Below are 16,175 nucleotides of genomic sequence, written 5' to 3' on the forward strand. Positions count from 1 at the left end.
GAGATTTCAAATGATCACAACAATTTATGCTATAGGAGAAATGGCTGTTGATTGATTGGCAAGTTGATTCTGGCTGACGAGTTGCCATAGAGAAATATATCTCAATTTGAACAACAGATTAAGCAACCACCCTTCTACTATGTAATGGATATGCAAGTGGTATTTTCCACTAACATCAGTCCAAAAAGATGTTCTGCTTACCAAGCAATTGAGCAACATTATGTGTGAATTTCAGTGCCAGTGCGATGCCATCTACATAGGCTATATGTCCCAATGATCGGCTGATCGAATCAAACAGCATGTTCCTTATGTTGTTTGTAAGGAGCAGACTGCAGACCATACTCAGCCAGCCCGCACTTGCAAAACCCAAAACAAAGCATCTGTCAGATGTGATTCCGTGATTGTGCAGCACTTGCTGAGCAATCCTGTGCACATAAGTAGTTACACTAACAATCAATTTAAGATAATCAGTCGAGCTCATAATGTAATAAAAACAAAATACTGTGGATTCTGGAAATCTGAAGTAAAGCACAAAATACTGGAAAAACTCAGCAAGTCTGGCAACATCTGTGGAGAGAAAAGTAGAGTTAACATTTTGAGTCCGTATGACTTCTTCAGAGCTCATAACGCTTGCTAGCTGCAGCATACATTCATATGCAGGGACCCGTTCTTTGCAATCAAAAGGAATATGTTCAAGTCTTGCACCATTTTTGAATTACCCAGGAGCTTGGGGAGCCTATAGTTACCGTTGCTTTTTCCATGGCAATGCCTCGGCCAATCAATCAGAGTCAACTTGCAAACCAGTCAGCACCCTTTTCCCCTGTAGTATAACTTGTTGTGATCATTTGGCATTCTTGTGTTTGTCCTGATGAGTGCAAGATGGAAAGCTTCGGCAACATGTCTATCTTCAGCAATATTCAAGTTCTGTACTACCAAGTGATTGTTCCTGTCACTTTCTTGGACTTGAATTCTTTCAACTTAAGAGTCAGCTTACTTTTTTTGTCGTAGCCTTACATCTCAATTAGGAAACTGTGGGATCGATTCCACTGTAGTAGTTCAGGCTGACATATCTGTGCAGGATTGAGGGAATGCAGTATTACCAGAATTGTATCTTGAAATATATCAAACTGTGGCTGTGTCCGACTGCCTGCACTGATTCAGGTGGGCATAATTGAGCTATTGCCCTCTGAAGAATAGTTGGAAGTTCTTTTGATATTGCAGAAAACAATCTTCAGTCAACCAATATCATCAAAAACAATGAAATGGGCGTTCCTCTCATTGATAGTAGGATCCTACAGATAGGCTGATGTGCTCAGTTACATAGAAATAGTTACATTTCAAAAGTAATTTATTCGTTATAAGATAATTTTGATGTGCTGAAGGTGTGACGAGGCACTTCATAAATGAGCTAACCAACAGAAAGCAGAGAGTTGGGATAAATGGGCCTTTTTCTGGATGGCAAGCTGTAACTAGTGGGATGCCACAGGGTTTGGTCCTTGGGTCCCAACTACTTATAATCTATATTAATGCCTTGGATTCAGGGATAGAAGGTACTATAGCTAAATTTGCCGATGACACCAAAATAGGTGGGAAAGTAAGTCGCAATGAAGAAATAAGAAATTTACAAATGGACATGGACAGGTTAGGTGAATGGGCCAAAATTTGGCAGGTGGCGTTTAACTTGGATAAGTATAAGGTTATCCATTTTAGTCGGAAGGATAAAAAGGCGACTTATTATTTAAATGCAGAGAAACTTCAGAATGCTTCAGTGCAGAGGGCTCTGGGTGTCCTCATGCATGAATCGCTGAAAGCTAGTGTGCAGGTACAGCAGGTAATAGGGAAGGCAAATGGAATTTTGGTTTTATTGCTAAAGGAATAGAGTATAAAAATAGGGAAGTGTTGTTGCAACTGTACAAGGCATTGGTGAGACCGCACTTGGAGTATTGTGCACAGTTTTGGTCCCTTTGAGGAAGGATGGTAGTTGCATTGGAGACGGTTCAGAGGAGGATCACTAGATTGATTCCAGAGATGCAGGGCTTGTCTTATGAGGAGAGATTGAGCAGTTTAGGCCTATACTCGCAAGAGTTTAGAAGGATGAGAGGAGATCTAATTGAGGTATATAAGATGCTAAAGGGGATAGACAAGATAGACACGGAGCAGATGTTTCCCCTCGTGGGGCATTCTAGAACGAGAGGCCATAGTTTTAGGCTAAGGGGTGGTAGATTTAAATCAGAGATGAGGAATTACTTTTCTCAAAGGGTCGTGAATCTGTGGAATTCACTACCTCAGAGTGCAGTGGATGCCGGGACGCTGAATAAATTTAAGGAGAAGATAGACAGATTTTTAATTAGTAACGGGTTGAAAGGTTATGGGGAGAGGGCAGGAAATTGGAGTTGAGGCCAAAATGAGATCAGCCATGATTGTATTGAATGGCGGGGCAGGCTCGAGGGTCTGAATTGCCTTCTCCTAGTTCTTATGTTTCTTTATCATTTTAGTGCTGAAGTTATGGTTCAAACTCCTAATGCTCCTACTTTTAAGTTAAATTTTAAAAAATAACTGGGTGAAATAAATACTCAATTAAAGTGAATAAACAGCACAATGATTAAAATGATGTGGCACATGAATAATTGTGCTAGAGTCCAGTCTTAATTACTTTAGTTTTTTGATCTATGCTGCCCAGAAAACTGGAAGCACTACATTGTGAGTATGGTCTGGCCTATATGTCTACAGATCCACACCAATCTGCTTGACTCTTAACTAGCTACATAGAAAATGGACTTGTCATTTGCATTCACTTGCTAGGCTCTGCCATTATTGAGAATGGTTATATTCATGGAACCTTCTCTTCTCCCACACCCCCGCCCCCCCCACCCCAGCTTTTGTTGTGTAATTGCCCACATCCATTCAATAGTTCATGAAAAAGACCCATCGTGACCTTCTTGGAGAAACTAGGGATTGGCAGCAATACTTGTGGGCTTTGACAGCGATGTCCACATCCTGGGAGTTTATAATTATAATATAGCTGATGGCACATTCATAGTCATTTGGTTATCTCAAGACTAGGTGTCTGAGTGTAATCGTATATATTTAGTTTGTTTATTTTGGCAAAAATGCTGTACAAGTTGAGAGAGATGAAGCGACCTGAATGGATCCCATTAAGATCACCATAGATAAGGAAGGCCATTTTGCTATCAAGAAATACAGTAAATTTCCCTCCATTATTACATCCACTGCATTCTCTAACTTCATGACTTGGCATATCTCTCACTACCATAATCATCAAATCAGGGGATCAACCCCTGGTTCAGTGAAGAGAGTTGACGAGCATGCCCTGAGCAGCACCAGGTGTAATGAAATGCCAACCTGGTGAAGCCACTCCACGCCTGCATGCTAAACAGTGGAAACAACATGCTGTAGACAGCTAAGTGACCCCACAACCAGATCAAGGCTCTGCAGTGCTGTCACATATAGTTATAAATAGAGGTGGGAAATTAACAATAAAAGGAGGGAAGAAGAGGACAAGGGTCCGTGAATATCAATATCCTCAATGAAGGCCAACGCGTGAATGCAAATGTGAATTAAAAAACTGAAGCAATGGTAACCATCTGCAGCCAGAAGTGTGGCATAGGTGATCCATCTTGCCCTGGTTCTGAGGCCCCTACCATTAAAGAAGCCAACCTTCAGCCAATTAAATTGACTCCATGTGATGTCAAGAAATGGGTGCAGAAAAGGCTATGAAGTCTGACAAAATCCTGCTGCAGTGCTGAAGAGACTTGTGCTGCAGAACTTGTTGCCCCGTAGCCAAACTATTCCAGTACAGATCCAACACTGGCTTGTACCTGACAAAGTAAAAAATTGCCCAGATGTAGTGGTAACGACACTGCACTAGTAATCCAGAGATACAGGCTAAGACTCTGTGGACATGGGTTCAAATCCCGCTAGTGAAATTTAAATTCAATTCATAAATCTGTAATATAAAGCTAGCCTCAGTAACAGTGACCATGACAAATATCATTGATTGTTGTAAAATCCTATCAGGTTCACTACTGTCCTTCAGGGAAGGAAATTTGCTGTCCTTACCTAGTCTGGCGAACATATGACTCCAGACCCACAGCATTATATTTGATGCTTAACTACCAAGTCATTCAGTTTAAGGGCAATTGGGGATGGGCCACAAATGCTGGTCTTGCCAGTGACACCCACATTACATGAAAGAATATAAAAAACCGACGAAAGCAGGACCAGTCCAATGCAACTAATTATTGCCTAATCTTAATGAGCAAAGTGATGGAAGGGATCACAGTGTATTGAAGTGGGACATTATTCACCAATAAGATGCAACTAAATTCCAGAGATGAAATGAAAATGACTGTCCGTGACATTGCGGCAGCAGTTTACCAGGTGTGATATCAAGGATTAAAACTAAAGTCAATAGAAGTCTGGGAGAAGAGACTCCACTGGCTGGTGTCGGACTTGGCACAAAGGGAAATTATTGTGTTTATTGGAGGCCAACCACCTCAGGCCCGGACACTGCTGGATGAACATACGAATTAAGAGCAGGAGTAGCTCATTTGATCCGTCGAGCCTGCTTTACCTGTCAGTAAGATCATAGCTGACCTGATTGTGATCTCAACTCCACTTTCCTTCCTACACCCTATATGCCCTTTGCTTGTCAATCAAAAATCTTATTTAATTCAGCCTTAAAAAATATTCAAAGCCCCTGCCTCCATCACTCTCCTCCCCAGAGCTCCAGACACTCAACCCTCTGAGAAAAAAAAATCTCATCTCTATCTTAAATGGGAGATGCCTCTTTTTAAACTCTCTCTCCTAGCTCTCGTCTCTCCCGCAAAGGGAAATATCCTTTCAGTATCCACCCTGTCAAGTCCCCTCAGAATCTTATATGTTTCAATAAGATCACCATTCATTCTCTTAAACTGCGATGGATACTGGCACAACTTTTCCTCAGAAGATAACCCCCTCATCCTACGAATCAGTCGCGTTAACCTTCCCTGAACTTCCAATGCAGTTATGTCCTTTCTTAAATAAGGAGATCAAAACTGTACACAGTACTCTGTGGTCTCACCAATACCCTATACAACAGCAGCAAAACACCCGTACTTTTATATTCCATTCCCCTTGCAATAAACAAAAATATTGCCTTTGCATTCCTAATCACTTGTTGTACCTGGATACTAACTTTGTGAGTAATGTACCAGATCCTTCTGTACCCCAGGGTTTTGCAGTCTCTCCACTTTTAAATAATATGCTGCGCGTTTAGTCTTCCTGCCAAAGTGGACAAGTTTGATGGACAAGTTCTTCAGTGTAGTGTCCTAGGTCCAACCAACTTTAGCTTCTTCATCAGTGACCTTTTCTTCATCATAAGGTCAGAAGTGGGATGTTTGCTGATGATTTCACCATGCTGTGTTGCATTTGCAACTCAAATAATGAAACAGCCTGTGACCATGTGTGTCAAGACCTGGACAACATTCAGGCCTGGACTGATAAGTGGTAAGCAATATTCGTGTTACACAACTGTCAGGCAATGACAATCTCCATCAAAAAAGCCTAATCACATCTCGTTGACACTTAATGGCATTCTCATTATTGAATACCCCACCATCAACACCTCAGAGTCACTGCATTTCGAGGATTAAGGCGTCGGATGAGACGAAGAATAAAATGAAACCGGGGGCAAGGACAGCTTTGAGATAGGGTGAGGCGGTGCTGCTGGAGGGAGAGGTCGAGTGTGTTTAGATGGCGGTGCATGGCACTAAGCGTGGATCTCAGGATGCGACGAGAACAGCAGTCCGAGGAAGGACTGTTCACCTCAGAGTCACTGTTCATAAATTTAACAAGAACAGGTCAGAAGAACTTACAAAAGCCATTCCACCATTTACAATGCAAACCTAACTGAAATATAACGCAACTACACTAACTGGGCTAAATCATCCATGAGAAGATTTCCGCTCCCTTCGTTAAGGATGCCTGTTTCTCAGATGTTCACCACTCTTCTGTAAATTAGTTAAATTGTCTGTGGCTCTGGAGTTTGTGGAAATCTTGAGCACAACATCAGGGTTTAGTTTCTGTTTCCTTAAGGATCTTAATTAACATCTCACTTGAGCTATCTTATCCCCAGAGTAAACAATTGTAGGCTTTCCAAATCTGCTAAGCATAGCACAGATGCCTTAAGCTAAGCAGCTAAGTTCTTCTTTGCTTTGCAACCTGTGCCAAGATCAGAACTGTGTAAACTACCCCAGCTATTGCCATACCAGTGCCTTGTACAAACCTAATGTCTCTTGGAATGTTCTGTGCTATCTCTCTGTACATCTTTAGATCAGCTTAGATTACTTTCAGCTTAGCTGCCATACACTGCACTGTTGCCTTTAATATCTACTGATAACCAGATTCTTCCCATCCTCCAATTTGGTGTTGTTTATAAATTTAGACAGCTTTCTTCTCCCTCCTGGTCCAAATAGGCATTGTAAATTTCATTGATTCCTGTGGCATCCATCAAGCGATCTCTTGCATGTTCACAATCGCCTTTTCCTGTATTTAGCATAGCCAGTTCTTCTTTCACTTGAGAGCCTTGTCTCCTACCCATGCTTTCCTACCTTGATGATTAATCACTTAATATGGCGTCAAAATCCCTATTAAAATTGATCCACAAAAAAGTTACTCAATCATTGAGGACTACCAGCTCTCTGCTTCAGAAGACGGTGGAGGTGGAGGTCACTGCATATTTTTAAGGCAGAGGTAGATAGATTTTTGTTCGGCAAGAGATTCAAAGGTTATCGGGGTAGATGGGAATGTGGAACTCAACTTGATGGCAATGTGGAACTCAACACAAACAGATCAGCTATGATCTTAGTGAATAGTTGAGGTGACTCGAGGGGCCAAATGCCCTACTTCTCCTATTTCGTACTAAAGAGGAAAAATTTCCCTTGCATAAATCCATTCCTCCATCCCTCTGAGCATACTAAATCTGCTTGGGTGTTTTATTATCCTTATTTTCAAGAAATTATTATGAACGGTGAGTACACGTGTCAGGACTTGGCTTTTCTTTCCCACACCTTAACACCATAACAGGGTTTTTTGTAACTTATAAGGATAAAGTTATCAATTCAGTGTCTGTACTTAACAGTTTATGCGCTGATTGCAAAGAAATCAGTCTTGACAGGCTTTCTTGAGTTCAAACACAAAAGAGGTTAGTTTTTATTGTGCTAAAAACCCACCCTGGTAAAAATATAAAGATATTTAAAACGGTAACCTCTACCCCGACCTTTGCAACACACGCAGGCAGACAAGCATGCAAATTTACAAGTTATGCAGTGGAGGAGGTTAACTTTTGACCAACTTAAGATTCAATGATAAAAGGCAGAAAATAGAGTGTTAATTGTTTGAGTCCTTCACTGATGTTCATGGCTGAAGCAGATTCGTTTCACAATGGTCTTGAAATTCCAGTAGGGTTGAGGCCCATGTAAACTACAATTTCTGGAGACAGTTTCTTTTAATCCGTCTTTTCCAAAAGCTGAAGCTGTTGCACCTGAGGTTCCTTTCGATTGAAATTTTTTACCTCTGATGGATTTCACCTCGAAACAGTGATATGGCTCTGAATTTGAGAACAGGAGAGAGAGGGGAATGATACTGCTTCGTTAGACAGCTCTGGACTGCCTAAAAACAACCAGGGTGTTGTAATAAAAGGCATTTAAAAATGGTTATTCTGGTCACAGGCCCTCTGTCCCCATAATGAGTTGTGTATTCCACAGAAGGTAATTGATTAGCTCATGTCTGTTTCGTAAGTTTCATGTGTTATGGCATAGGTGATTAATTTCTTTAATTTCCCAGCCATCACTTCTGAATACACCATTCTTCCCTGTGATGAGCTAGAAAGAACATATCAGCACCTTCTATATAGCCATTGTCCCAGTAGACTTTCTGTCTGCCTGAAAAGTGGTTTTATAGAAATGCAAATCGTGAGAGCCAGTTACAAGTTTCAGTTCATCTTGTAATTCTTGATACCAACAGGTGTAAAATTCCATGGGATGTTTGCCTTGGCATGTCCTACTTGTACATATTGGAAACTTCCAGAAACTGACCAGCTAGTAATACCAGATGTCAGGTGACCTATGGCAGCTTTCTTAAGTCAGTGTCTTTGCTTGTTTTAAGCCTTTTTAAAGAAGGTCATTATATATTTGACCAGCTGATGAAATTAAAAATGAATGGTACATATACACATGCCTCATCATTGTGACAATATCCTATAAATACTTGTGTACAATGACTGATAATCTCACCTCCTTGCACCGCTGTGCCCCTTTAAAGAACGGTAATTTGTTTGCTACTTTCTAATCCTTGAGCAGTATTTTGAATGAATCATTGAGAATAGTAGCAAGGATGTGACTGATTCAGGAGCCACTTTAAATGTTTTTAGAAACAGTTCATTTAAGTCTTTGTTTTGTTTTCTTTAACTTCAGCTTATCAATTGCTGGTTTAAGTGAAATTTGTCTTATTTGTTACCGATAAGCAAGGCTGAATAGCTAGCATTATGTAATTGGTTAGGTTATGGTACGGTAAGAATTAAATTGGTTTAAGTCACACTCCAGGCACACACATACGAAATTCAGCAGTGAATTGTACGCTAACAATCTGACCATATAATCTGCGCAATCATTAAGACAGTCTATTTCCATCTCCATAACGTCCCCCTACTCTGTTCCTGTCTGAACTCATCTGCTGCTGAAACCTTCACCCATATCTTTGTTCCTTCCACAATTGACTATTCCAACACATTCTTGGCTGATCTCCCACATCCTATACTCTGTAAACTTGAGTCATTCAAAAGTCGGCCGTCAATGCCCTAACTTGCACCAAGTCCCATTTACCTATAACCCCTGTGCTTGATGACCAATAGTGGTTCCCGGATAAGCAATACCTCCATTTTAAAATTCTCATCCTTGTTTTCTAATCCTTCCAGGGCCTCGTTCCTCCCTACCTCTCGAGTCTCCACCAGTCCTACAATCTTCAGGTATCTGTCCTACTCCAATGCTTTCCTCTTGAGCACCACTACTGGCGGGTGTGCCTTCAGCTGCCGAGGCCCTAAGCTTGGAATTACTTCTCTTTGTGCCTTTACCTTGCTTTCCTCCTTTAAGATGCTCCTTTTAGTCTATCTCTTTGATCATACTTTTGGTCATTGTATTAAGATCTTATGTGGCCCAGTGTCAAATTTTATTAACTTTCTTGTGAAGTGCCTTGGGACATTGTACTAAAGGTTACTGCATAAATATACTTTAATGTTGATGTGAAAATAGAATGCTAATCGCTGGATGGGCACAGAATGCCTGGTGAACACTAAGGGCAGGATCACCCCCCCCCCCCGCCAATGCGTAAAATGACGCGGGATGACGTTGGGTGGAACTTCCAACGTCACCCTGCGTTATTTCCATTTTCAGGTTGGCAGGGCCAAGTCAGCTGCATACCTGCTGACCTGTCAACAGCCTATTGAGGCCATTGAAAAACTAATTAAGGTCATTGATGGACCTGCCCGTTCAACCTTAAGGTTGGCGGGTAGGCTTGGAGTCCTGGTGGGCTTTGGAAAAAGCATGATACCTCATCCATGGGCGGGATGAGGTTTTATGAGGGTATTTAAATTTTTATTAAAAGTTTCAGTAAAAGTTATGGACATGTCCCAACTCATGACAGTGTCACATGAGGGGACATGTCAGGGAAATTTTTTTATTATTTGTATTACAAATTTTAGAGCCGATCTCCTTGAGGCAGCACTTAGCCTCAGGGAGATCTGTGCGCTCTTTCACGCAAAAGAGTGCACTCCCGGCTGAGGGAATCCCACCCCTGCCCGCACAGGGAGCGCATAGCGCTTCCAAGCGGACGTCATGCTGGTCGGGCCTTAATTGGCCCTCCCACATCAAATGGCAGCGTTCCCCTGATCGGGGGCGCCAATTGGAGGTGCGTCCGCTCCCGCACATCTCTTCTCCCTCCCCCCAACAAGGGAACATGAAAGAAGAACAAGCATCCCTAATAAGTGTCATAAGATGATAAAAATTGAAGGTAATCAAATCTGTATGCAATGTTTGGAGGACAGTGAACAAATAATGACACTAATGAGCATTGTGCACTGTGTGATTGGGGGCTGGAGTGGTGGGTGGATGTGGTCGATATGACTACTGACGTGCTAACTAATGTTCATTTAGTAAATGGTGTTAAAAGCATTGCGTCAGCAAATTATAGATCAGATACATTACATGCAAATTGTTTTTCCAAATCTTTCTGTCTGGCAGGCTTCCAATGATTAATGCACTTCTTCATAACTCCTGTAAATACTGACATGCCCCCAGTGATTTCTTTTCCCAACTTTTAAAATACAATGTCAATAACTCAAAGGAAAACTGCTATAATTGTAGTACATTTTTTATTAGCCTACAGCAATAGAAATAATGTGCCAGTAAATAGCAAGATAACCACAGAAATCTGATTTTTCAGATAGAACTGTAACTTGTAGTTATTGCAGAATTTTGTCAAAGCTTTTCGTCTTGCACTAATCAGGACAATTCGCAAGAATGCAATGCAAGGGAAATGACACATTTATAATGAATGAGAAGAGTGCTGATTCGTTGAAAGTGGACTCTGGTTGGAAGAGGCATTGCCATGGCGAATGCGCCAGTTGATGGTGACTGATAGTTAACTGTCAAACTGTAGTTATGAATAAACTCTGAGGGTTTCAATCCTTTGCATTTTAGGTCCAGACATTTGGTGTGCAGGTGCCATGCAAGAAAATAGAAGATTTGACAAGTGGAGTTGTGATGGCGCAAGTCCTACAGAAAATGTAAGTTTGAAAATATATTATTCCATCTTTCTGTTGTGTCTGAACATAATATTCATTTATCCCACTTCTATACAAACTGTACCCAAACACACACTCTTGTATGCAGGTTATGAAATAAAAGGCCGAATTAAGTTGTATAATGCAATTGCAACTATTTTTATAATCTATATTGTTCAAAAAACTTGTGTATTTTTTGCACAACCTGTCCACAAACCTCACTTCCTGCTATCCCAATTTTCAGCCATGCTAATTATCAACACTTAATGTTGAAAATCCTTTCTCTTCCTCCACCTATTTTCAGCGTCTCTCTCTCCTCCTCAACTCCTCTTCACCCTCATCCCCCACTCCCCCCTTTCTCTCTCTTTCCCTCCGCTGCCCTCCCCCCACCCCCCCCTCACCAGGCTTGACTGGGTGTGACATTCCTGTGTACATAGAACTGCATTAGCTAATTCTTCCTCAGTTGCCAATTCCTGTGGAAATTGTTCTGTTTCCAATAGAAAATTTTATGATTAATGCTACAAATGCTCTGTTTAGAAAAATGGTACCTGATATGTCAGGTATATTAATTTCAAGACCACGCTAAAATGCTTGATGTTGCAATTTGATCAGGATTGGTAGGATCAGGCCCAACTGTGATTTAACCCCACAAATTCTTAGAACCCCCGTCTGTCCTCGTTTCCCCTGCATCTTGTTCTCTTTTCATAGAAATTACATGCTATATAAACATGCCATTGACCGCATTGAGCTGCAGCAGTGTTTTTCAGTACTTATTTTAACTTCATTCATATTTTTTTAAACTTAAAGTAAAATCAGATTGCTTATCTATTTGTGCCTTGTATATCCTTCAGTTTTAGAACTTGCTGGGTCTCGTTTAAAGTTGTAATCATCTTTGATTGACTAGAAATGGACTCAAAAGGCAAGCAAAGTTGTAACTTGACATGGTTTTGCCAATCGAATGTCAGGCCAGGCTCCTATCATTGTTGCTAAGATGACATCCTGAAACCATAATTGGTTCGATTGTCTCTGAAGATTTTGTTGGCAAGACTTGAAGGGGAAAGAACCTCAACATGGATTAATATGACATTCAAAGAGCAGCATACTTCTCTGTATTCAGTGTTTTAGCATTCTTCATGCCATGGTGAAAGTAATTGAAGTTAACAGGGAAATCAGTAAGGATTCTAGTTAGCTGTCAATTTTTTGACTTTCCATTTTTTAAAGATATATACCTACAGCTTACTGAATATGGAGCATAATGTGTTTCATCACTCTATTTCATGCACTTAACCATGTACTCTGAGTTGAGTTTCGAATTCAGTAGATTCTTGAATTTTCATATGTCTTATTATTTCAATTGATTAAAATTTGACATAGTTGTACCAATTTTATGGTGCAAGCACTATTTTTCAAAAAATATATTTACGTTTGCAGAGATCAGTCATGGTTTGATGATACTTGGATAAGCCGTATCAAGACAGAAGTGGGGGATAACTGGCGACTAAAGGTATTTATCTTTTATATCATCTATTTACCATTATTCATTTAAAAATTCCCAACAGAAGAAAATCGGAAGAAAACTGGATGAAGGACAAACAATTAACAGTTAATTTGGTTGTCATAGAGATTTTTGCTGCAACTAAGAATTGGATGTATAGCTGTTTTGATGAAGAAAAATTGTTGAAGTAACATTGGATTAATTTGAATAGCCAGGAAAAGGACTTCACAAAGTCTTCTCTAAGATCAACCACAAATCAGCCAGCCTATAAATTTGCCTAGTAGTGTAAATATTAGCTAATTTCAGTCCTCGGTGAGGAAGCCCTGCAGTATAAAACGAAAGCACAGAACTGATTCACTGACAATAATAGCCTTTGTAAAGAGGATGAGTAAACTTGAGGCCTTGATTTGAGGTGCTTATTGAAGATTGTCAAAAAAAGTGAGGTCCTTGGGAAGCAGGGCTCATTGCACCGCTCTTTCAAAGAGCTGGTACAGGTATGATGTGATGAATGGCCTCTTCCTGTGTTGAATGATTCTGTGATTAAGAATCCTTGTGGCTAAATCAGATATTGAAAGCTTGAATGATCATTTGGTCAGCAGCCTGTTGAGTCCTTTTGAAGGCAGGGAGAAAAATGGCAGGGTGGAGATGTTTAAGGAAAATCAGTTCCTAAATTAGGGTAAAGACTTGAAGGCTCTGTCCCTGATGGTGCACCAGCAGTGGGGCATGAACAGAAAATATGGATGGGGGTTGCAGTTTGAGCTGGAGCAATGTGAACATATGAATTCGGTGTTGGAAAAGGACAGAGATATTTGAAGTGAAGGGCAAAAAATGAGCACAAAGAAAGAAAGAAGTATGTAGGCACATTTAGATAGGGTCTGAAGGTAGTTCCAAAATGCTTTGACAGCTAATTAAGTACTTTGAAGTACAGTTGCTGTTTTAACATGGACGATGTAGCAGGCAATTTATGCACAGCAAGTTTCCACAAACAACAATGGAATAAATCAATTGTTTGAAGTCTGAATTGCAAGTTAATTATCGGCCAAGAAATCAGGAGAACTCCTGCTCTTATTCAAATAGCATCACTGGAACGTTAGTGTCTAGCTGACTTCCCATCTGAATGACGGCAGCTCCAACAGAGCACCACCCTTCAGCACTACACTGAGATGCCCAACAAGTTTTTGGGCTGACGCCTCTGAGATAGGAAATGAGTCCATAACATTCTGACTCTAAAGCAAATGAGTCAAAGCTGAACATCTATACTGGAACTGTGTTGTGGATGGCAGAGTTTAAATACAATGGAGGTTACATATAGTTGAGCTCATGAAGGCAGTTAAGAGAGCAATGAAGAAGTGGAACTTGGATATGTGGAGGACATGCATGAAAATTTCAGAAATGGGGGTGAAATAATGTACACTTTTGGACTCTGCACGAGTGACAGCCTGGGAGAAGGATTGGATGATCAGCTTTAAGATATCTTTATCCTTTTTGCTTGTAGAATGCAACATTTCATGTCTTGACTCTAGGCCTACTATAGAGATCAGTTCACAATAGAACCCAAGATGAGAAAAAGTGTTGTTTCAACCAAGTTAATGGAGCAAGAGGCTTCTATTTTCTGAGCAAGAGTGATGGAGGAAGTGACATTATTTCAAGGTTTCCTCCATGTCTTGGCAGTTGGTCCTGGACAGGGTATAGAATCAGAACATACCTAATTTGATAAGATTGTTTCTGATTAAAGTGTTTTTTGAGATGAACAATAATGACGTATTTAGTCTAACATAATTCAGCTGATCATGTTGTTCTAATTACATCCACTAGTGTGAACTGTAACAGAAATAACCTGGAAAGTGAATTTCAAACAATCTCTTACCATTGAGGCTTGGTTGACTCTTGTTTCTTGGCTTCAGAAGATATCTTGCTCATGCAGCTCCGTATCTAATGCTTTTCTATGAATGAAAAATAATTCGCAAGTATCTTTTATCAGGGAGAAGTCAAGTTACTTCAAAGAGCAAATAATAATGAAGGACAATTGGAATGGGAGGTTTTTTAACATGGTCTCAACAAATGAATATGGAATGTTATGATTCTGCAGAACAGTTGATTAGGATCAACTTGGCCGCCCATCTTGATAAAGCCAAGAGTCAGGTTCAATTTGTAATATGAATAACATTGGATAAACTTCTAAAACAATTGAGCATGAATTTCCTGACTGCTACAAAGGAGAGATGGTGGTGGGCATGATATTTTCCTCTTAAGCTAGCTAAGAATTTGAGGCTTTCCACTGGATTTACCAAAAAGGCTAAGCGTGCTGCCCCTTTGAGGACCAAGCTTATTTGGAGGCCATGCTGTAAAGACATAAAAAGCACCAGCAAAATGTACAACCTGTTTTCACTAGCCAGTGATTCTATGATGGCACCACACCAAGTCTCCATTTGGAAATTTCACTGATGAAAAAAAAATTCTGTGGTCTGCATGAGTAAATGTACTGTCTGTTTCCAACATTCAAGGGAATGATTTTCTGTGGACAGTCTGAGGATCAGGCTTTAACTGACTATTTTACAATCTCCAGAAACAAAAGTGGTTTTTAACCAAATAAAAAAAGGAATTGCTGAAAAAACTCAGCAGGTCTGGCAGCATCTGTGGAGAGAGAAACGGAGTTAATGTTTCGAGTCCAATAAGACTCTTCTCCGGAAACCATTTTACTGAGTTGTAACACCCAATGACTGAGGGTCCTTTCCCACGGTCTTCTGAAAAATCCCAAACCAACCTCCAGCAGCATGGCTCACTCCATTGATGACTTCTCTCAGCCATGCCAGGACGAATCTTCAGGTTCTTAAATTTCCACAGGTTTGTCGTCAGGCAGAACTGGCAGCAAATCACATATCTCTCTTCATTACTCCATTTTACCTTAAATTAAAAAGACAGTTTAAAACATAATCCTCTTATAAAACGGCACATTCGTAAAATTGTATTATTTGACCATACTTGTACAGTCTTTGAAGCAATGTCTATACTTGGGCTTCTTTTTCCTATTGCAGCTGTCTGACCTGAATTCCACATGGTTATTCCTCCCAATTTAGGAATTTAGATGGAAGACTCCACTTTTTTTTACAAATACAGATCATCACTGATATAATTAAATGACAGTGCAGACTCAAGGAGCTGAATGTCCGACTTCTGTTCCTATGCTCATGCTGATTTCAGGTAATTAGTAAACCTTCGGGGGGCAAAAATGGAGCATAGCACTAGCAGAGATTCCAGGACTGCATTACCCAAAAGGAGATATGAGGAGATCAATCTGCAAAATCAGAGATCTATCTACAGACCATACTCAGCACCATAGAGTTTTTAGGGAATGCACACAGGTCCCACAGTCAATGTCTGGACCCGCTGGAGCATTTTTGGCAAGCATGTTGCAACTTCCACTTGCCAGTGGGTTCTGATCAATGATCAGTGTCATACTCCAGATCTTGTTTGTACCTGTCCTTAAAGGCCCTTCAACTGCTTTGTCACTGTGGAGTCCGAGATAATGGTTGTTGATCATGTTATGCATTTCTCCCAAGACAAAGGCTCAAATCCATCCTTGGGAAAGGAAAAGACCAATCTCTTGCTGCTTCCCTCCCAAAGAACTGGCAAAGAACCTATGTTCATAAGGCATGGCATTAAGTGCATTGAGCGCACTAATTTGCATCCCATCTCTGACCTATTTCGTGCTGTTAATGCTGGACAGCAGTAATGGATGAACGACTGAGCTCATGTTGAAGTTCTTTTGAGGGCATCATTGATCAGTTCCCTTCCTGTGGCCTGCTTTTAATAGTATAACTACTCTGGTGGATCCTGACATGT

At 40.5% G+C, this 16,175-nt stretch overlaps 1 protein-coding gene across 13 annotated transcripts in view; it reads left to right on the top strand.

Moving 5' to 3' along the window:
• The window catches only part of hook3 (hook microtubule-tethering protein 3), a 149,194-nt gene that overhangs the window by 4,045 nt on the left and 128,974 nt on the right, over nucleotides 1-16,175 (top strand). For all 13 annotated transcript variants that reach the window (XM_078537400.1, XM_078536941.1, XM_078536995.1 and 10 more), the window contains exons 2-3: nucleotides 10,755-10,840; nucleotides 12,269-12,341. In XM_078537400.1, coding sequence (XP_078393526.1) covers nucleotides 10,755-10,840; nucleotides 12,269-12,341 — 159 coding nt within the window. The remainder of the gene's footprint in view (nucleotides 1-10,754; nucleotides 10,841-12,268; nucleotides 12,342-16,175) is intronic.

Source organism: Cetorhinus maximus, chromosome 1, assembly GCF_964194155.1.
Source record: "Cetorhinus maximus chromosome 1, sCetMax3.hap1.1, whole genome shotgun sequence".
NCBI classification, from domain to species: domain Eukaryota; kingdom Metazoa; phylum Chordata; class Chondrichthyes; order Lamniformes; family Cetorhinidae; genus Cetorhinus; species Cetorhinus maximus.